General features: G+C 37.1%; 4 protein-coding genes across 4 annotated transcripts; 2 read left to right on the forward strand and 2 right to left on the reverse strand.

Moving 5' to 3' along the window:
- The first annotated feature begins 5,081 nt into the window (after positions 1-5,081).
- LOC103874423 lies at positions 5,082-9,673 on the forward strand. The gene is made up of 5 exons (XM_033275577.1): positions 5,082-7,341; positions 7,432-8,163; positions 8,421-8,743; positions 8,825-8,906; positions 8,990-9,673. The coding sequence occupies exons 1-5, from the start codon at positions 6,487-6,489 to the stop codon at positions 9,671-9,673; spliced, it is 2,676 nt and encodes an 891-aa protein (XP_033131468.1). The 5' UTR covers positions 5,082-6,486.
- Positions 9,674-10,464: 791 nt separating this feature from the next.
- On the forward strand, positions 10,465-10,994 carry LOC103874414 (uncharacterized protein At4g04775-like). Its single transcript, XM_009152842.2, has 2 exons — positions 10,465-10,620; positions 10,692-10,994. Exons 1-2 carry the CDS (start codon positions 10,465-10,467, stop codon positions 10,992-10,994), a joined length of 459 nt encoding a protein of 152 aa, XP_009151090.1.
- A 392-nt stretch (positions 10,995-11,386) lies between these two features.
- LOC103874405 lies at positions 11,387-13,663 on the reverse strand. Its single transcript, XM_009152829.2, has one exon. It carries the CDS (start codon positions 13,661-13,663, stop codon positions 11,387-11,389), a length of 2,277 nt encoding a protein of 758 aa, XP_009151077.1.
- Positions 13,664-14,447: 784 nt separating this feature from the next.
- On the reverse strand, positions 14,448-15,684 carry LOC103873723 (methyl-CpG-binding domain-containing protein 5). Its single transcript, XM_009152115.3, has 3 exons — positions 15,378-15,684; positions 14,981-15,106; positions 14,448-14,891 (listed from the first exon to the last, which is right to left on the reverse strand). The coding sequence occupies exons 1-3, from the start codon at positions 15,546-15,548 to the stop codon at positions 14,631-14,633; spliced, it is 558 nt and encodes a 185-aa protein (XP_009150363.2). The 5' UTR covers positions 15,549-15,684; the 3' UTR covers positions 14,448-14,630.
- Positions 15,685-22,233: the final 6,549 nt, after the last annotated feature.

Here is a 22,233-nt window from a genome sequence, read left to right on the forward strand (position 1 = left end):
ATTCATTTTTTTTAGTCCTTATAACTATTTTCTTTCACAAACAGATTCGCTAACTTTATTTAGAATATTTTAAATACACCAAAACAAAATAAAATAGAATAAATATTACATAACATTAAAATAAAATTTACACAAATAGAAAAATTAGTTAATTAAATCTCACACAAATAAAATTCACACAGAGAGAAAAATATATAAAATAAAGCTCACACAAAATAAAAATGTATTAAACAAATTTAACATAAATTAAAGCAAATTACATAATATAATTTTCTAAAATTTATGTGTATATGTGTTGCTTTACTATATATGTAATTTGTATTATTTTTATTATATAATAGTGTACGTTGTATAATATTTAAAAGTATGTTTTATATGTATTTGCAAAGTTTCATTCTTATTTAGTGATTTTTATTAATGTAAAGGACTATAATGTAACAAAATAAACTTTTAAAGATTTTTTTGAGGATTCATGGTTGGAGTAACCACCCCTCAAATTCTCATTTTGAGGTTTTGCTCCCCTTAAAATGAAGTCTTGAGTTGGAGATGAACCATATTTTAAGGCTGTCCAATATATTTCAGTGGCATGGATAGTTAATAAGTCTAGTTAACAAAGAGCTTTTAATAAAGGAGGCTGAGGACACCTGACAGGCTGCCACGTCAGGAGGTTCTTCTGTAAATAACTTACATTGTGAAGGTTACTCTTATCCCAATGTTCCCCGATTAATATATAAGGGATTTAAAAAAACAATTGTGTATATGTGTGTTTTATTATATATGTAATTTATAATGAAAGATTATGTGTATTTGGGAAGTTTTATCATTACGACGTAGTTTTGTTAGAGCATCTCCAATGGTGATTCATTTTTTAATTTTTGTTTAATTTTTTGCTCCATTGATGCTTCATTTTTTTTTTCATTTCTTCATTTTTTGAAGAATTGAACAGAATTTAAATACTATTCACTTCTTCATTTTTTGAAGATACACTTTTTTTAATTACGGATTGGTCCCTCTTGTTCTTAGTTTTTACTTAAATAAACTATAAGAGCTAATATTATCCATTTAAAATATTAAATATACTAGAAACATGTTTTTTTACTAATATTTAGATGAAACATAAATAATATAAAAACTGAAAGACTTGAACAACATCAATCTAAATATTCCAGTTCTAGAGGTTGATATCGAAGAGCATGATAATATTCGTTTTCAAGATTTTTTGGCTCGATTTAGAAGAATTAAATATCAATAAGCAAATAAATGAAGTTTACCATTGGATATGCTCTTAATGTGAAGGACTATAATGCAAATAAAAAAAATTATATATCTTATGTATTAATATAAGATATATTAACTATATTTAAGTGAAATATAGTTAACATGATTAAATTGGTAAGAAAATTAATCCTAGTACAAATATATGTGAATACAAATTTATAAAAGGACTAAACTGAAAAGTAAACAGTGTTTTGAGGGCTTGAATAGTTGAACTTCAAATTTAGATTTCACTATTCAGGCCATTAAAATTTGAGGGCATATTGTAGATTTTAGGGGTGTTTTGAAATTAGCGTTTATGGTTTAGAATCTTTCAATGGTTTAAGAAACACAATTAATTTTTTCAAAAAAAGACGCGACACATGCAAATTTTTATATGTTACTATATTGGGGGTGAATCCAAGAATTGCTGTATTTCAGATATTAGTTTAATTCCAGTATTAATTAGGTTAACTTTGTGTTTAAAAGCTCAAAAAATGTAATAAGAGAAGAAGCTGCGGAGGCAGCAATGAGGAAGCTCACTTCTGAAATATGAACAAAAAACTTATTACCAAAATTTAAAAGAACAATAACTGATATTTTACAAGAGAGATTACACATATTAGAATTCATGCTTATTGATCAGTAGCTTTGGTCTAATGGGCGGTTATTGATGTTGCTCCTTTCTTTTTTGTACGATTCTTGCTTGTTTATATCGAATAAACTCACGTATATTATTATCATGTATAGAGCTTAAACTCGTCAATAAGATTATATTTTCTTCTGACATTTCTTTCGGAGCCAATCTTTTGGCTTCAATTTGTATACGCAGTTGAGCCATCCTGTAACCTTTTCTCTGGATTTGCTCATTTGATGAAAACAACGTAGCCATAGATGAGTTATTACATTCGTCAAGTTTTCTTTTGAGTTTTTCTTTAGGCGGACCAATGGGAGGTTGTGACATAGTTTTCTGTGTTTGTTTTTCCATGATTGTTTGTTGAGCAAGAAATAGGTTGATTTATGATTTTTCTTTGGGTTCAACCTATTCTTATTTTATACACAATTATAAGAATTCTCATTGGGGTTTGCTCATGGGGTTCACCTATTATCAGCCGCTAGATTAGACAAAATTAGTGGACCAGAATTCATGTATTTCTTCATCTTTCTGATTGGTTGTTACATTTATCACGCGGATCATGATCTGAGCTATAGATTTGACAAAATCAACGGACCAGATCTTTTGGTTTTCTTTTGGTTTTCTTCCGATCACTCCCCTCCTTCCTTCAAATCACAAACCCTAAAACTATACCCTATACCCCAAACCTTTTTCATAAATAATTAATGTTTGATAAAAAAAATAAGAATTTTACTTATGTAAAATTATTTATTTAAATATCATCAAATATTTTTTTATAATACTTATTCTATCGAAATTTTTTTTATCTAAATATGATATAATTTCTATAATTGATCATATGAAAACCATTACCAATGATATTTTATATACGGGCAGTTTTTTTAGAATAATGTTTTGCGTTAAGTTTTTAGAGTTAAGTTTTATTCATTAGTCTTTATTCCTTATTAAATACTATTATTTATTTCACATATTAAAGCTGCTTTAATGTTTAGTGTTCGGGGGAAAAAATAGAGAGATTTCTGAATATGGACAATGTGTCAAACACTACAAGATGTACCGGGTGATAAATAGATGGCACATGTACGATGTAAATTGATTTTAGTTATAGGGCGAGTCTGTATTTAATAAAGATAATTTTTTTCACAACCTATTATCAGCCGCTAGATAAGACAAAATCAATGGACCAGAGTTCTTATCTTCCTTCATCTTTCGTGATTGGCAGCTACATTTATCGCGCAGATTACAAGCTGTTAGATTTGACAAAATCAATGGACTGGATCTTTTGGTTTTCTTCCGAACACTCCCTTCATTCTTTCAATCCCAAACCCTAAAACTATACCCTATACCCAAACATTTTTCCATTAATAATTATTGTTAAGTAAACAAATAAGAATTTTAATTATGTAAATTTACTTAAACAGTCAAAACTTTTACTTTTTTTTATAATACTATCTCTATCAAAACTTTCATCTCGTAATTTATGTCAAAATATATAATTGTTCATATGTAAAATCATCATGGAGGGTTATAGAGATAATATAATCTATCTCTATCAAAACTTTCATATCCTAATTTGTGTCAATCCTGTATTTCAAAATTAACTTTTTTTTATGGTCAGCTTATTTCAAAATCAACTAAAAATTTATTTTGGAGGGATTCCTAAGAGTAAATGAACTTCACTCGTTGACAAAAAAAAATGAACTTCACTCTCGAGACCTCTTTGATTCATTACTCTCTCTCTCTCTCTCTCTCTCTCTCTCTCTCTCTCTCTCTCTCTCTCTCTCTCTCTCTCTCTCTCTCTCTCTCTCTCTCTCTCTCTCTCTCTCTCTCTCTCTCTCTCTCTCTCTCTCTCTCTCTCTCTCTCTCTCTCTCTCTTTTTCTCTCTCTAGTCAGAAATGACGGATCCTTGGTACAGCGAGATGAAGCAACACAAAAGGGAATATGATTGGCTCTTTACAGCTGCGGACGCAAACCATGGCATACCAAACAAGTGTGCTTGTGGTCAATCTATCGTAGTGGAGTCAGGCGAGCAAGGAAGGCGGTACTATGTATGCAATGTGTTTGAGGTTAGAATGATGTGTGGTATACGAATATATGTTGTTTCTCTTGTTAATTTGTTGACTTTCAAAATTACCCTTGCACCTTCATGATGATGGCTCGCTCTTTCGCATTTGCTGTCTTCAAGCACTCGAAGATGAGGTGAATAATTTGAAGAAAGATGTTCGTGACGAGGTCGAGACCCGCTTGAAGCTGGAATTAAAAATTCAACAAATGAGTAAGGAGATCGAAGAGCTCAAGAAATTAGTCAAGGTTTTATTTTTAATTTCGTGTGTTAGATTCCCTAAATATCTTATGAACTTGGTGGTGCTCTCGTGTTTTTCTCTTGTGTTCTAAACTTATATATTGCTATGTTTTTCTGTTCTAGGTTGTTATGTTTTACCAGTACTACACCTTCAATTAAGAAACACCAAAGTTAGTTATACATCAACCAACATAAGTTTAAACATAAAAAACAACAGAAGCTTCCAATGAAGCCAACGCCTCCATCTTGTTCTTCGCATCTTCCAGTGCAGTGACTCTCATGTCTAACGCTATCAACTCTCCCATTTCTTTTTCTTCCAGTGCAGTGACTCTCATGTCTAACGCTATCAACTCTCCCATTTCTTTTTGTTCTAGTGCAGTGACTCTCATGTCTAACGCTATCAACTCTCCCATTTCTTCTTCCCTAGCATTATCTAGTTCTCTCAATTCAGTTAAATCCTGCAACAGTCATACAGTGGGGAGAAGGATACAAATCAGACTAGTTTTAGTACAATCACTCACTAAACATCAATCACTACCATTTATCCCAATTAGAAAACAAAATAGACATCCTAATTATACCAATTTATTTCTCAAACTAACAGAGTGACATAGAATCACTCACCCTCGTGTCAACATAGTTCTTCTTCTTCTTCTTCTTCTTCCTCTTCTTCTTCTTTTTTCACCCTCGTGTCAACATAGTTCTTCTTCTTCTTCTTCTTCTTCTTCTTCTTCTTCTTCTTCTTCTTCTTCTTCTTCTTCTTCCTCTTCTTCTTCTTTTTTCACCCTCGTGTCAACATAGTTCTTCTTCTTCTTCTTCTTCTTCTTCTTCTTCTTCTTCTTCTTCTTCTTCTTCTTCTTCTTCTTCTTCTTCTTCTTCTTCTTCTTCTTCTTCTTCTTCTTCTTCTTCTTCTTCTTCTTCTTCACCCTCGTGTCAACATAGTTCTCGTTTACTTTTGCCATTCAAATGTTTAATTGAGCCCATTTGATGAAACGAAGACATTATCTCTCTATCTACCTTTAGTAACCTCATGAGGAACCCATGAAAACACCATTGTAGCTCAAATCATCTTTATTTAAATCTTTCTTTTTTTATCTTTCTTTTTCCGTTAACCCATAGGATTTTTAAATCTCAGACAATAGTTTTTCTACTTTTTTAAGCGCCTACTCACAAATACACACAACAGGTAACTATGAAGATAAAACGGTTTGCACGCAACATAAAAAATGATAAATAGCAACAAAATGATTAAGTGGTTTGCACATCACATAGAAAAAGTTACAGAATAACAAAGGGAAGAAATTCCTTGTTATTAAACGAAAGATCATTACCATTAGCTTGTCATTTTTCTCATTTGAAGCCGTGTTGTTAACATACCATTTCGTTTCATTGCAATTAGCTTGCCAGTTTGAAGGGTAGCGCTGATATTTTGAAATAATGGGACTATTCACACAAATTTCATTTCCAAGGATACTGATTCCACAATATCCCTTCAAAGGGGAAAATTGGAAATATGGAATAAAAAGACAAGTAGATTGTCCCTTTGCCATAATATGAATTATAAGTTGTCCTAATGCCATAATGTTTTCTGTAAACCCAATTAAACCCCTAATCTAATCTTTTAAACGTTTTTGTTAATTTAATTATGTTAAAAAATATTATTATTATTTTTAATTAATTTAATTATTAAAAAAAAAAAATACAAAAGGGGAAATCGACCAAAATTTCCCCCAAGCTCGACGAACCCTAATTGCTCTCTCCTCCTTTGGCGATAGAGAGAAAGGACGATTTGAAGGGGATCTCGCCGTCGCCGGTGTCGTTTTGGCCGGTAATACTCCGCCGGTGTTCTTCTTCTTCTTAATCGAAGTCTCAGAGACCTCGTCTCACTTTGCGACTCGTTCTCAATTAAGTCGCCGAAGACCGCTGAAGCTCGTACCTCGCCGATAACTGAACTCGTGCCTCACCGCTCCGCTCTCACTCTCTCAGCCATAGTTTCAAGCAAACCAATCGATTCTCCTCAGGTTTGTTTATGAATTTTTTGCATGTCTTTGTATCTCTTACTTGAGCTTGTTTAAGATCGATTTTGAATGTCATAAGTTTCGATTCTTTTTTCTGTGAATTATTATTTAGGCTTCAATCTTATCAAAATTTCCTACTTTTTTGAGCTTTGGTTAATTTGTTTTTGTAGCAACCGATCTCTAGTTACTCTTGTTTTATCTTGTGAATTATATTATGATGCATGCGTTTATAAATATTGACTGTAGTGATTGTGTTTCTTGCATTGTTTATAGGTATGACAATTGATCAGTTGCCTAAATGCTTATTCAAAGAGGGAACTGAAACACAAGTTGAGAAGGTCAACAACAGTTGTCGAACTTCCATACTTGCGAAGGTGGCGAAGTACTGTCCAGACGAGTACAAAGAAGTGTCGGAGGATCCGCTATTTGCTCAGATTGTGGCCATTCATGTACACAAGCTTCAGTTTTCGGCAAGAGCGATCCACACCTTCGTTTGCAAGCAGCTTCTGTCCGCAAAGCGTTATGAGTTGTGGTTCCATTATGCTAGGAGGCCTCTCAGATTTTCAATGCAAGAATTCTATGCCATCACAGGTTTGAAATACAATGACGAGCCCGACTTGGAGATTGATGACTGGGAATATGATGGAGGGTTTTGGAGTAAGTTGCTAAGGAGACAGAAAAATATTTCGGTTCAGCAAATCAGGAAGGTTCATGTGAAGTTGTGTAATACATGGTCTCGTGTTGATAGGCTGCGGTTGGTCTATTTGTGTGTGATTGCTGGTATTCTTATGGCGAAGGATGAGAAGGTGTGGATCCCATACAAGTACATCAAGCTCGTGATGAACTTCGAGAAGATGAGGAAATATCCGTGGGGTCTTCACTCTTTTGATATGCTGGTGAGTTCCATTATCAACGCTAGGGATAAAGTGAAGACGCAAAACAGTTATGTCGTAGATGGATTCTCGTATGCACTTCAGATTTGGTTGATGGAAGCTGTTCCGGACATTGGGTCTCTTTTGGGTCAGAAACTGAGAGAAGGCGTGACTACCATGAGGTGCAGGAATTGGAAAGGATCTGCTAAGATTTCCTATGAGGATATTATTACCATAGAGTCTAATTTTGCTTCCACCGTAAGTTCTGTTTCCTTTAATTGATGTTATTGATGTGCATAGTTCTTAAATTGGTGTGTCTTTAACCTGTTTTAAATTTTTTTTTTGTAGGGAGATGTGTTTCCATCCATTTCTACATCTGGAAATTTCAAAGACGTGATTACTGATGCCGAGTTTGTTCGAGCCTGTGAGATGAAGGATGAAAGAGTTGATCTAATCATTGACATGCAGCGAAACAAGTATGACTGGAGTAAGCATGTTTGGGCTTATAAGGAAACAGTGAAACCATTTCAGTACAGTTCTGAGGAAGATGGTTCAGATGAGGAAGCGGCTGTAGAGACAAGTGAAACTGAAATTGAAGAAGAAATAGAAAGCACCCGTGTGTCTCCTACTAAGAAGAGGAAGAACAGGTTTCGGGATACTGGTGCGGAGTCGAGGAAGAAGAGGTTACTTTGCCAAAGATCAACCGAGAAATATAGAGATCTTGAAGAGGAAATGAAGTCCTATATCCAGAGTATGTTTAACTCTTCTTTTACTGCCTTAGGCCTCGAGGTACGCGAGATTATTGAAGACCGCTTTACCAAATTAGAGGAGAAGATCCTTTCATCTCAGACTCAGGGTGGTGCGCCTGCTAATACTCAGACTCGTGGTACTGATCCGTTTTGGACTCCTTCTGCTGCTGCTGCTGCTGCCACTGCTCCGGCTTCGGTTTCTGGTCGTCCTCCTGCTCCTACTCGGGCTTCTACCGAAGCTCCTGCTCAGTTTCTACTCGTGGTCTTGCTCCTTCTCGCAGTGCGGCTTCTGCTCCTTATCGCAGTCGAGCTTCTGCGACTGCTCACAATGGTGGGCCTGCGAATGCTGCGAAGACAAGGTCTCAGACAAAGGTAAACAAGAAGTAGATCATTTTTCATGTCTTCGGTTGCTGTTATATTTTCATGTCTTTGGTTGCTTTTCTTTTTCATGTACTCGGTTTGCGGTTTGTAATATTATTTTAAGGATGATGTTGTCTTTGCTGTGTGTAATAATTATGTAAGGATGATGTTTTGGATGGAATCTTTCTTTTAAAAATATTAATGTCATGTTTTGTGTTTCATAACCAGGATGCAGATTTGTCTGATGTGTTTGGCAGCTTATTTAGCACCTTAGATGTGAATATAGGGACCCAAGAGTACTTACAGAAGACAATGGGTAACCTTACACAAGAGTCAAATGTTGACGGTTTTGATCCATCTCAAGACAAGCAGTCCGAAGGACCTTCTGATTTCACTACGCCAATGACTTCGTTTCGGCCACAGATCTTCAAAACACCATTCTTGATTGATAGTGATGATATAGAAGTTCGTTGCAAAGCGAAAGACTACGAGCTAGTTTTCCTTCCAGAAGAGAAATGGGCCAAACTAACTGAATGGACATTGAATCCCACGTAAGTTATTTGAATTGTTTTATTTATTTTTCCTCAAATCTACCTCTTCACTAACATCACAGCAATGCTTTCTTTTTACAGAGTACTTCAGATTGGGCCATCTACATTTGATGCAGAGTTAGCCTCGCGGATTATTGGGCCTAATATTTGGTTGAAGAACTTTGTGAGTTTAGCTCTGAAATATTTTGCAGATTGCTTTTTGTTGTTGGTTCTCATTCCTAAACAAAATTGTATTGTCTTTTTCAGGACATGGACGCCATGATGTATTTGTTTCGGGAAAAAACCACATTGCGTCGGTGGAGTCCAGACCGAGTCGCATTTTTGAACTGTATGTTCAGTAATCAGATTATCACGGCCTATGGGAAGTTTGATGGAAACAGGAGAGGGTACAAAATCGACGACAATTTTCTCGAGTATGGAAGAGGCGAGCTTCCATATCATGGAAGCACAGGTTCAGTATGGAGCGTTGATGTCGATCGTCTCTACATCCCTATATGTGTTAACCAAATCCACTGGATCTCTATTTGCGTCAATCTTGTGAACCGGACAATTGATGTCTTCGATTGTGGGGGTAAGAAGAACAACAGGGTCATCGAAGCTTTTGCCGTCCTCATTCCACGAATCGTCAAGGCAGTCCAGTCGCCAGAGAGGAAGAAAGATTTCAATGTGAAACAGTATACTGTTTCATATGTCCCCATGCGCGGCCTAAACATGAGTGGTAATGATTGTGGTGCTTATTCATTGAAGTTCATAGAGTGCCATCTACTTGGATTAGATTTCTCATTGGTGAACGACGAGAACATCAAAGAAGCCCGACACAAGATAGCTTTTGATCTTTGGGAAGCAGCAAATGATGCGGTCTTGCAATCTCGGATGTCTACATTTAAGCCTCCAAAACGTGCTCCGGTGAAACCTGTTGACCTCGGTTGACTTCATGATTTTTAGCTTGATCCTCTTAGATTTCAAGTTTGTTTCTTCTTTGGGTTTAAGACATGGTTAATTGATTCTTACATTACTCTTATTGTTATGGAATTATTGGTTTTTCTACTATTTTACTGTTTATGAATTACTTTAAGGAAATAAATCACATAGGGTGTCATTATATACTCTAAACCCTAAAATACCGTAAACCCTAAATCAGCTCCGATTCATACTCTAGAACCTAAAGTAACTTTGATTCATACCCTAAACCGTTTATTAGCTATGATTCATACACTAAACCGTTTATTAGCTATGATTCATACCCTAAATCCTACATTAACTATGATTCATACCCTACACCCTAAATTAGCTTGAAGTTATATCAAAAACTTTAGTATAGATAGGTTTCAAATACAATACCCTAAATCACATAAAGAAAGAAAAATAATTTTTTGTTTTAAAAAATAAAAATTAAGTATATTCAAAAGACGATTTTAAGTTGGAGTTATAGAAATTCGTATTTTCAAATTTTGTCTTCTTACAGTCAAATGTCGATTTTTGTGTATTAGGGTGTAGTATTTTAGCAGTCAATATAAGAGTTATAGAGTATTAACCGTTTATGGTTTATACCCAGTAGGCCCACCCGAAAGTTATTAAAACCCGACCCTGAACCCGGATCCACACACCCCCAAAGACGTGATTTTCTTTTCAGTTGTCGAAACCTAAGAAAATAAATTTGAGAGAAAAGGGGATTAGGGTTCTTTGTCTGCGATTCCTGTGAGCCTCGAAACGAATTAACAATGACCAGTTCGACGACTTCTTCTGCTCGTTTTCCTCGCATCTCTAATCATGGTGTGCCCACAAGATGTTGGTGTGGCGAGGGTATAACCACTTTTGGTTCATCGACGGCGGAGAATAGGTATCGACGATTCTACAGATGTCAAATCGCAAGAGATGTAAGTCCATGTTTCAATTTCGTGTTCCACATAACACCATACTGACTGATTTTTGGTTTCTTTTGCTATAGAGAAAAACTGAGAATCATCTATTTAAATGGATTGATGAAGCTTTGATTGACGAGATACGGATGGTAGATGCGAAACATGAGAGAGTTGCTCAAGAGATTACAAAGTTTGAAGAAAGGGTTATGGAAAAAGTGAAGTCCGAAATTGTTAGAGTTGAAGCTGAGATGTCAGAAAAGTTCAAAGAGAAGGTGAACTTGGAGATTGCTAGAGTTGCACAGGATATGAAACAGAAGCTAAAGATTACGACGGTTGCTATGGTTGTTGTGGGAGCAATCGTGGGAATATGGACTTCTCTTACTGTCTGATCAAGTTTCAGTGATTGGTTGCTTGTCGTTTGAGTTTGATGGGTTCAAAATAGCTTAAGATTGCATTATTGTTTTCATTATGATCGCCTATAATACACTTGATGGCTTCTTGTTGACTCTCGGTTGCTGACTATTATCAGCTTCAGTTCACAATCTAATACTTTTCTTCTCCTTCATGTTGTTTCAAAGCTAGTAGCTTCAGTTCACAATTTTCTTCTCCTTCATGTTGTTCACGAAGCTAGTAAAAATACAAGAGAGATAACACGATGTCTAATATCCATAACCAAGAACAAAAAAATCCAAAACCAAGCAAAACGAGTAAATCAAGTAACCAACACCATAATGAAAAACAAGCTAATCAAAAGCAAGAAAAATCCAAAACAACGAACTGACTAAATCACTCTGTCGCATGTAGCTCTGTTATGATTCTCTTCGCCACATCGACTGCATCTGCGCCTCTTCTTTTCTTCAGCTCCTTGCGATGAACGAAGTTTGTCTTCGACCGTCTCGTATCTGCGCTTTCTTCTCCTTCCTGCTCCTCTTCTTGATTCAGGAGGTTCCACATTAGCATTCCAGACATCATCTGGAACAACCCAACTATCCTCCGGAACACCTATTGGATTGATAGTTTCTTCATAAGCTGTTCTCCAAGTGGAAGTCGTGTACATTTCATCCGTTAGTGAGGATGGGGCTCGACCAACTGTTAAACCAGCCTTGATTGCGTGTCTACATGGGATTTTCAGTAGGTCGTATTTCCCACATGAGCAGGTTCTTCTATCCAAATCAACCAGGCAGTCGATTGTATCTCCGCGAACCAAAAAACGGTACTCATCAACTGGCTGAACCAGAAACGTTTTACCCTTATTAATCCGCCTGTCTATCTTTTTCTCGATGGCAATAGTTAATGGTTTTGTGTGCTTCCTGCTTCGTGTGCGCCGTTCGAAGAACCAACGGGTCAGCATTTCTCTGATGCTATCCAACAAAGGAATGACTGGATACTCTCTTGGTGTGCGCAAAGCAGAGTTTATTGATTCAGCTGGGTTAGTCGTTCTGATGTCATACCTGAATCCTGGAAACTGACAGCGAGCCCACTTTGTAACATCTGCATCTGTTAAATATTTTCCAATAGCTGGACTAATATTGCAGACAGCTTGGAATCGCTTCTGAAAATCAATGACTCTATAAGCTTTAGAAGCTTTTGCAATTAATCCAGCCAGTCCCTTTCCTCTGTAATGTGTGACCACATTATTCAACAAATGGTGGATGCAAATTCCATGATGAGAAAGAGGATACACATTCTCTATTGCCTTACAAAGTGAGGCATTTCTGTCTGACACAAAAGCTAGAGAATGCTCGTCCGCAATAACAACCTTTAGCTGTCTCATAAACCAATCCCATGAACGATCATTTTCTGAGTCCACAACCGCAAACGCAACAGGATACAAGTTAGAGTTTCCATCTAAAGCGGTCGCAGCAAGTAAGACCCCTTTGTATTTGCTCTTCAAAAATGTCCCATCTACCACAAGAACTTGTCGCATGGCTGTCTGAAAACCTCGTACTGATTGGCCAAACGAAACGAAGAGAAATCTGAATCTACCATCAACATCGGTTTCATAAAACGTATGCGTTCCTGGATTAGCTTCTCTCAGCATGTGCAAGTACTTTGGAATTTTTCCAAAACTCTTCTCTGGAATACCTCTAACCATGCTAATTGCAAACTCCCGAGCATCCCATGCTAAGGACTTAGATATCTCACATCCATGTTCCATCCTCATAATCTGTATGACATCATTTGTTTTGGGACCTTCTTTCACACCATCATACCTATGCATTATTAGACTGCCAATTGTCTTTGCAGAAGCTGTCCGACCACCATTATTCATACTCGACGCAGCACATGTATGATCCGCCACATATTTTTTGATGATGAAATATGTGGAACCTGATAACCCCTCAGCTCGAACACTCCATTTGCAAGGGTTGTATTTGCATCGGATGTACCAAAGGTTTCTGTCAGATTTCACAACTTTGTAATCGAAATTATGCGTCATTGCCGACATTTCCATAGTTGCTTTCAACATGGTTTTGTTTTGAAACGTTTCACCCCTCTTCACAACATCCACCAAAGAAAACCGAACACTTTTTCCATTATCGTCTTCTTTTGCTTTAATGGCGAGAACATCATCTTCTTTATTGGCGTTTGAGTTGGAATTATCTTCAACATCCTTGCTTGATTCAGATGAACGAACACTGTCAGCTCGAGGTGGAAACGAGGAAGGTTCACCTTGTTCTCTGATAGGCGAGCTAGATTTCTCATTATCAACCCCAATGTTGCTGTTGTTTCCACTGATAGGTGAAGTAGACACACACAACCTTGTAGAAGTTTTTCCACGTACATAAGTAAGAAAATTTTTGACTTGCCGATCACTCTCAATGATAACTGGAGGACAGTCTATTGAACCGATTAACTCCATAGGTAAGTAGCTTAACTCAAGCTCGACAAGGTTTTGGTCAATTCCAAAATCTTCTAAAACCATACGGCTTAGGTCTTCAAAGGAACTTGTCAATTCCATGTACAATACTCTACCTCGTTTGTTCGTATCAACCGCAAATCCCCATCCTTTAAGGGGATCAAATTTCCACAACCCACAAGAAGCATAGATATGCATCTTCTTCAACAAGAAATTCAAAATTTTTGGATGAAAAATATCAAAATCCTCTCACCAAGAAGAAGACCACGATTTTTTTAAAAAAATTTACTTGGAATACACGAAATTTAAGGAAAATAGATTTAGAAGATATTCTCTTACCAGATTATGGAGATATTTAAGGAAACTATACAATTCGAAATTCGTAGAACGTACATTACGTTGTCCGAAGAATAAAGGAATGTGGTAGATTATGGAATAATATTATGGCAGACTCGTGAAACATGGCAGATTTTGTCATTTGGCCTCTGTAGTTATATCAGGAAATAATAGTAAATCAAATCTACCGTAGTTCAGAAATAAAAGTTATGGTAGTCGTTTACTTCTACCATGTCTACCGTAGTTCAGAAATAAAAGAAAGAGTAGTCGTTCAATTCTATCATGCTAGAATTATAACAAATGGTCGATTTAAAGTTCTGGTGTTTGCAGATATTTATGTAGTTAACCGAATATGCAATCTACATCCTCGTAGACACTAGATTATGTTTTCTGTCATCGGTAGACCAAAATATGAAATTGTGTTCCACAATTATTTAGTCAACCAAAGTATTTTTCATATGTTTGTCTCTTGTTTATATACATTTTGTATATTTTTCCATATTTTTAGGATTCTTAAAATAATTGATATGATTTTTCAAAGTTCATCAGGGGTACCTAAGTCCAAATCTGACCAAAAAAGAGATTTATGGCAAAGGGACAATGTACTTGTTTTTCTATTCCGTTTTGGCAATTTTTTCTATATTTATTGTCTTAAGAAAATACTAAGATTACAACCGAAATTAAAGGGTTACTAAACAATCACCTGAGTATTAAATTAACCTGCATTGCACGCTTTAGACAAATGAATGGAAAATCCACGCCAGGGTCAGTAAATACTAAGTAGATATAAATCTCTAGAGCGAGTTATTACATTTGGTGAACCAATCTTCTAAACCGACATATTTGCATTTGCGGTGAGAAGAGTGAAGGCTCTGTCCCAATCTTGGCTGACAGATTCTTGAATCTTGTAGTCACCAATGAAAGGACACCAAGCTTCTTTTAAGCCGTTTGTCCCTGTCCAAATGACCTTCTCGGGGACATTCAGAAAATCAAAGTCCAACGGCTTTGGGGGTGGGGGTGGGGGTGGCTGCTCGTTAGCCTTTTTGTTGGATTGGGTCAGCCGCTTATAGCTTCCTCGGTCTTCAGAACGCTACCAAAAAAAAACAGGTGAGGTAGGTAATATAAAAGACAGAAACGCTGAAGTCTCATAAGAAAATAGAGAAAAATCTCTGAACTCACTTGTGATTTGGTGTCACTGTTGTTAACCGATTTCTTGTTTTTCTTTTTAGGCGTTCCGTGTTCCAAGTAGTACATCACCTCGGTCCTTGACCGGAACTTGCGATTTGTAACAGGTTCGTAGTAGAACTACATTACATAAAAAGGGAAATTAAAAGCATTTGCATTATCTTTCTTTCTTCTAAACATGGGAAACAGCAACTTATCCTTTTAACTAAACAAGGTAAAGCAAGATTATTTATGACATGTCTCCAATAAGATGAGGATAATCTGAAACCTAAGACCAAATTTTTCAATTTTCCTTAGACGAATCTCAGTCAGTTTATATTCCAATTCTAATCAACAAACAAACCAAGAAAAAGATATTGAGGGGGCTAATCTGCAAATTTCGATCAAGTACCTTGTCGACCAAACCAGCTTTGGTACCGGAGGTTCGAACCTTTTCTTCGGTCGTCCAACCTGGAGGAGGCGCCCAGTTGTCCCCCGGTGACGCACGCTTCTTCGGCCTCGATTCCACCGGAAGACTCAACTTTTCCGACGGTGGTTGCGCCTGATCCGTGCCGTTCGACATCCCGGAGCAATCCACTCTAGGTTTCAGTTAGCAGCAGGTCGATCGAATCGAACGGTGTCTAGAGGAATGAATATTATTTATGTCGACGCTTTTCTTCTTCTTTTTTTTTTTAATTAATGAGAACCTAAAAGGGCAATAGAGACGTTGGGGCAAAGCCCAATCAATCTCTTACCACTTACAACTTTAATAGATGATGCCCAAGTTAATCTATTCATTATCTAAAACAAAGTTCAGAAAAGTTCCACATATTGAATGTGTAGAATAGAATAAAATTTTATTCGATTAGTTTAACAATCCAAAATAAATCTAGGTATATATAATTCTATGAATCCATTAAAAAAACAAATCAAAATTACTTATTTTTTTAAATAAATATCCAATATATATACAAGTATATAAAGAACCATATATTGCTGACAAAAAAAGAACCATATATCAATTGTATAATTATTTTTATTCTAGATGTTTTAAAAGATATATTTTCTAAATTAATTATTAAGTTACTAAAATTTTCAACAGAAAATATTTTTTTGTTTAAATAATAATTTTGGTTTAAAATATTTACAAAATTTCACTAGTAAAAAATCCTGAAATAGCCTCGTACTCACGAACCCGAAGAAACCACGACTTTGTTGAATCCGTACCAAAACCAACCACGATATAGCGACAATAATCAGTGGCTACCGCAGCCACGGTTTAGTCACTAAATTTCCGTGGCTAGGTTGCCATGTTCACGCTCTACCAACTATGCAAATATCAGTTTAAATGCAATGCTCAACGCTCCTTTATAGAAATCAAAAGATCGAAATCACTTCAAACACTTTCGTATTGCTTTAGAAAATAACTCAAAACTAAAGCTCAATCACTCACACAATCCGTAAGTTGATTCAATACCTTACACTTCAATATATAAGACTAGATAATCCTAATCCTATTAGTTTTCATACTTTCGATATTTCCTATTCTCTTATGGATAATCATAACAATTCGATTTAGGATAGCTTGTGTTTTAAGCTATCTTTCAAGCTTAAACCAACATTCTCCCCCTTAAGCTTGACTTCATCTTCACACACTACTTGCATTCCAATAAGACTCCTCATCTCTTTAAACCGAACTCGGTTTAGGGACTTCGTTAGAATGTCGGCTCTTTGCACACTTCCCGGAACATGCTCCACTTCAATTTGTTCATTTTCAACGCACTCTCGTATGAAATGAAACCTTCTATGAATGTGTTTACTTCTACCATGAAACACAGGATTCTTGGTGAGCGAGATTGCGGATTTGTTATCGACTTTTATAATCACTTTCTTGCTTTCACACCCCACGACTTCACTCATAAGCTCTTGGAGCCATATCGCCTGTTTCGCAGCTTCCGTAGCAGCCATGAACTCTGCTTCACAAGATCACAAGGCTACAATCTCTTGTTTCTGAGAGCACCAGGTTATAGGACTGGTTCCGAGATAGAAAACATGTCCGGTTGTAGCTCTGCCATCATCCTCATCTACGTTGTGCGAACTATCGCTAAACCCTATTAGTTCTTCTTGTTCTGTTTCTTGCGAGAACCTTAAGCCAAGAGAAGTCGTTCCACGCAAGTATCTCAGTACTTGTTTTAGAGCTGCACCATGAGATAGTTTCGGTTCTTGCATGTATCTACTAAGCACACCAACGCTGTAAGAAAGATCGGGTCGTGTATGTAGAAGATATCGGAGACAGCCAATGCTCTTTCTGTATTCCCTTTCGTTGATACCCTGTTCTTGAGGTGACTTCGACAATTTTGTGTTCACGTCCATTGGTATGTGTACGAGGTTGCAATCATCCATTCCGGTTTGCTCAAGAATCTTCTGAGCATATCGTTCTTGTGATAACGTAATTCCTTCACTGGTTTGTCGTACCTCAATGCCCAAGTAATAAGTTAGTCTACCAAGATCACTCATCTCAAACGTTCGAGCCATCTCTTGTTTGAACTTGACGATCGAACCCAAAGATGAACCTGTGACAAGGAGATCGTCGACGTACACACAGATAACAAGCAACCCTTTCTTTTCTTCCTTCCTATAGAGCGACGGCTCTTTTGAGCAACGTATGAAACCTAGTTTCTTCAAGATCCCGTTGAGCTTTATGTTCCATGCTCTAGGGGCCTGTTTTAAGCCGTAGAGAGCTTTGAAAAGTTTATAAACTTTTCCTTCCTTTCCACTAATCTCAAACCCTTCAGGCTGAGTAACATAGACTTCTTCTTTCAGCTCTCCGTGTAAGAATGCTGTCTTAACATCCAGATGGTGTATCTCCCATTCCTTTAATGCCGCAAGAGCTATGATCATTCTGATTGTCTCAATTCTAGCTACTGGTGCAAAAACTTCATCATAGTCGATACCATGCCTTTGAACATATCATTTTGCCACTAATCGTGCCTTGTACTTGCTGATGCTTCCGTCTGCGTTTCTTTTTATTTTAAATACCCATTTTAATCCAATAGGTTTGAAACCTTTTGGTAAGTCAACAAGAAGCCAAGTGTTGTTCTTTTCGATTGAGTTTATCTCCTCCTTACAAGCTTTCACCCACACTTTGTGTTCTCTAGCCTCATTGTAATCATAGGGCTCGTTATTTATCACCATTAGAAGCCTTTCACACTCAATGTCCGCAAGGAGAACATAGTCATCAAGGTAAGACGGTTTCGTGCTTACTCGGTTTGATCGCCTCAACTCTGGCTGTGGTTCCTCTTCTTCATTATCATCTTCTTCAACGGGATGATCTTCACCTTCATTATCACCTTCACCTTCATTATCACTTATTTCTTGAATATCCACTACCTTGGTTTCACTCTGTTTCAATGGTAGTTGTTCAACTTCAAACGTACTTTCCTTTGTTCCTTTTTCGTTACTCCAGTTCCATTGTTTATCTTCCTCAAAGTGAACATCGCGGCTCACGACGATCTTTTTACTTGTCGGGTCCAATAGCCTATAGGCCTTAGAACCTGGTTCGGTTCCTAAGTGTACCAAAACTCTCGACCGATCATCAAGTTTCTTTCTTCCCACCTTTTCTGTTCGAGCGTAACATAAACATCCAAATACCTTGAGATGGGCGAGGTTTGGTTTCTTGTTTCGCAGGGCTTCATACGGTGTTGATCCTTCAAGAGAACGTGTTGCAACTCTGTTGATTAAGTACGTTGCGTGTCTGACTGCTTCGCCCCATAACTTGTTTGGTAAACTCATGTGTTTTAGCAAGCTTCTTGTCATCTCAAGCAGGGTTCGGTTTCGTCGTTCAACAACTCCGTTCTGTTGAGGAGAGTACGGAGCTGTTGTGTGTCTGTTGATTCCATGTGCCTCGCAGTAGTCGGAGAATTCATGAGATATAAATTCCCCGCCTCTATCAGATCGAAATGTTTTTATTTTTTCACCAGTTTCTTGTTCCACACGTTTCTTGAATGCTACGAACTTGTTAAACGCCTCACTTTTCTCTTTTATCAATATGGTCCACATGTATCTTGAGAAGTCATCGATTAATACGAATACGTACCGCTTCTGTCCTGGTGTAGAAGGTGTGATAGGTCCACAAAGATCCCCATGAATGAGCTCAAGTGGTTTTGTAGCCCTATATAACGTAGCCTGCGGAAACGGTTTTCTTGTTTGCTTCCCAAGTAAACATGATATACATGTTTCTTTCTCGAGGTTTATATCAGGTAAGCCATCAACGAGTTCCTTACTCATCATTGTCTTTATCGTTTGAGTGTTTATGTGCCCTAGTCGGGCGTGCCATCGTGAAGAGTTGCTTGGTGCAGAGATTTGTAGACATTGTACTATATCAGCTTGCAGAGCCACTCTGTACAAACGATTCTTAGACCTTGCGCTTTTAATCATCAGGTGTCCACTCTTATCAAATAGCATGAGCATATCGTTCTTCATATTTACCTCACATCCAGCTTCGGTAGCTTGTCCTAAACTAATGATGTTGCTTCTCAAACCGGGTATGTAGTAGACATTGTTTAGTGTTTTCTTCTCACCTCCGTCTAGAACAAACTTGATTGATCCTTTTCCTCTTATGTCAATACGAGAATCGTCTCCAAAACGAACCTTTCCTGTAACGCCTTCATCTAGTTTATAGAAAAATAACCTATTTCCACTCATATGATTGCTTGCTCCATTGTCAAGATGCCACACATTCTCCAAGTCTTGTTCGAAGTCGCTTGGTTTCACTTTCCTTTCATTGAGATAAACTACTTCATGCATCATCAATTCATCAGCTTCCTGTGTCTCTTCTTCCTTCTTTTCCACGGTTTCTTGTAACTTAAGCTTCGTATCCGGGCACTCAGAGGCATAGTGACCTGTTTTATCACAAGCAAAACACGTGATGTGACTCTTATCACGGGTTTGAACTTGCTGTCCTTGCTTGTAGGCTTCTCTCTGATTATAGAAACCTCCAGATCGTCCTCTGCCTCTTCCTCCTCTCCAAGAACTTCGTCCTCCGCGTCCTCTTCCTCTTCCATACCCGTAGCCTTCCTGTTGGTTCTCGCTGTTAGCGTACATTAGCTTTTCACGATCATCACTCTGCTCCTCCTCTTCTTCTTCGCTTATCCTTTCTTCATATGCTTTCAATCGTCCAACTATATCTTCAAAAGTAGTCTCATTAAGATCCAAAGCTTGCTCAAGAGATGCAACCATGTGAATATATTTTTTTCTTGGTAAACTTTTCAAGAATTTCTTCACAAGTTTTGGTTCTTCTATGATTAAACCAAGAGAAGCTGATTTTGAACTGATTTCTGTTAACTTGCCGACGAAGGTATCTATATTATCTTCTTCTTTCATCTTAAGCTTGTCGAAATCAGCCATGAGTGTCTGCAGTCGTGCTTCTCTTACTCTTTCGGCTCCGACATGGCGAACCTGTATTGCATCCCAAACAGCCTTGGCTGTATCGAGATGCCCTACCTGCAGTGTCAAGGCTTCAGGAATGGATTGAAATATCAAAGCAATTGCCAGATTATTCTTCTCTTCATGTTTGCTTCCAGGGTCGATCGTTTCCCAAACTTTGTTAACTTTAAGAGCAATTTTCATCCTCATAGCCCAAACTGTGTAATTAGAAGTAGTTAACATCGGGAATTTGATGGACGAAGGTCCAGTTTCCTTCTTGTTCATCTCGGTTTCATCTTTTATGTCTGCCATGGCGTCTTGTCTTCTTCGTTATATCACTATCACGTTTTATTGATTTCAATAGAAAGCTCTGATACCAAATATAGAAATCAAAAGATCGAAATCACTTCAAACACTTTCGTATTGCTTTAGAAAATAACTCAAAACTAAAGCTCAATCACTCACACAATCCGTAAGTTGATTCAATACCTTACACTTCAATATATAAGACTAGATAATCCTAATCCTATTAGTTTTCATACTTTCGATATTTCCTATTCTCTTATGGATAATCATAACAATTCGATTTAGGATAGCTTGTGTTTTAAGCTATCTTTCAAGCTTAAACCAACATCCTTCAAGGCTATCCCAGCAACGTCTGCATCTAGACAAAGTGAATGGACCTTTATGGTAAGTTGTTTACCTTTGGTATATGTTTTCTTTCTTATTATGCTTCTCTGTTTGTATTTACTAACTGTTGTGGTCTCTTTATCATGTTATTAGGTTCGATATTGGCCCTTCTGTCAATATATTTGTTCGCTCAACATGGCAGGGGTATTTCATGGGACCTTAGAGGAATTGGAGTATAGTGCCTACAGAGAAGAAGCAAATATGGTGGCAAACCTTTGTGGTTAGTGTTTGTATCTCTGATTTTAATTATTTTACATTTCCAATATCATTTAGCAAATCCATTCACCAATACTAATACTATTGGGAAACACAATTTAATGTGGTGGCAAACCTTTGTGGTTAGTGTATGTGTCTCTTCCTTTCTAGCAACAGTACTATTGGGAAACACAATTTAATGATCTAGTCTACTTCCACTGGAAAAAGAGATTAGGATAACAATATATGGACGCATCAGCACTAAGAAGAGGAAGAACAAGAAACCTGGCAACATTAGGCCGCAGAACCTGCTCGAAAGAAGAGCAAAACAGCTGTTGCTTGCCGGAAATCTGATCATGTCAAGAATAATGCAGGACCAGTAGTATTTAAGGATTGAATATAACAGGGTACTTTTTGTCTTTATTTTTCACCTATCCATTGTATAACAATTTAACTACTGTTTTTGCCTTTGTTTTCCAGATGGTTTCTTCCGGTTCTCCACCTTACATTGAGCTAATGTGGAGGACACACACATGAAAAGATGGAACCTATGTTGACTACTGTTGTAAGACTCGATTCTGGGTTCCTCAACCCAACCAGACCTGCGGCCTTACCATGATTCATTTTAAGTCTATTATTTTCTAAGTCATTTTCAATCATTTGAGGTTTATATAAATCGAACAAGACAAGTACAAACAGAAGGTAAATCGGTTTCTTTATTAACCATAAATAAGATTCAATACATAGGTTTAAGTTGGACTATAGACTATCATAAGTTCATTCCTAATCTGATCTACTTACACAGCACACATCTTGCTGATCAGTCTTCACGGCTCCTTGGTCTTACCATGATTAGCCTCAGATTTTGAAACCACATACCATAACATATCAATCATAAACTGATATCCTAACAATCGAGTCTAGCCATGCATGGTTCAGTTCCCTTAGTTACTACCAAG

Source organism: Brassica rapa, chromosome A01 (assembly GCF_000309985.2).
Source record: "Brassica rapa cultivar Chiifu-401-42 chromosome A01, CAAS_Brap_v3.01, whole genome shotgun sequence".
NCBI classification, from domain to species: Eukaryota; Viridiplantae; Streptophyta; class Magnoliopsida; order Brassicales; family Brassicaceae; genus Brassica; species Brassica rapa.

Bases quoted from the DNA above. Each gene is read 5' to 3' on its own strand.
- LOC103874414 (XM_009152842.2), top strand. From the start codon at position 10,465: ATGACCAGTTCGACGACTTCTTCTGCTCGTTTTCCTCGCATCTCTAAT. The intron at 10,621-10,691 runs GTAAGTCCATGT...CTTTTGCTATAG, and splicing joins GATGTCAAATCGCAAGAGAT to AGAAAAACTGAGAATCATCT.
- LOC103874405 (XM_009152829.2), bottom strand. From the start codon at position 13,663: ATGCATATCTATGCTTCTTGTGGGTTGTGGAAATTTGATCCCCTTAAA.
- LOC103874423 (XM_033275577.1), top strand. From the start codon at position 6,487: ATGACAATTGATCAGTTGCCTAAATGCTTATTCAAAGAGGGAACTGAA. The intron at 8,164-8,420 runs GTGGGCCTGCGA...TTTCATAACCAG, and splicing joins TTCTGCGACTGCTCACAATG to GATGCAGATTTGTCTGATGT. The intron at 8,907-8,989 runs GTGAGTTTAGCT...TGTCTTTTTCAG, and splicing joins ATATTTGGTTGAAGAACTTT to GACATGGACGCCATGATGTA.
- LOC103873723 (XM_009152115.3), bottom strand. From the start codon at position 15,548: ATGTCGAACGGCACGGATCAGGCGCAACCACCGTCGGAAAAGTTGAGT. The intron at 15,107-15,377 runs GTACTTGATCGA...TATGTAATGTAG, and splicing joins AAGCTGGTTTGGTCGACAAG to TTCTACTACGAACCTGTTAC. The intron at 14,892-14,980 runs GTGAGTTCAGAG...TTTTTTTGGTAG, and splicing joins ACAGTGACACCAAATCACAA to CGTTCTGAAGACCGAGGAAG.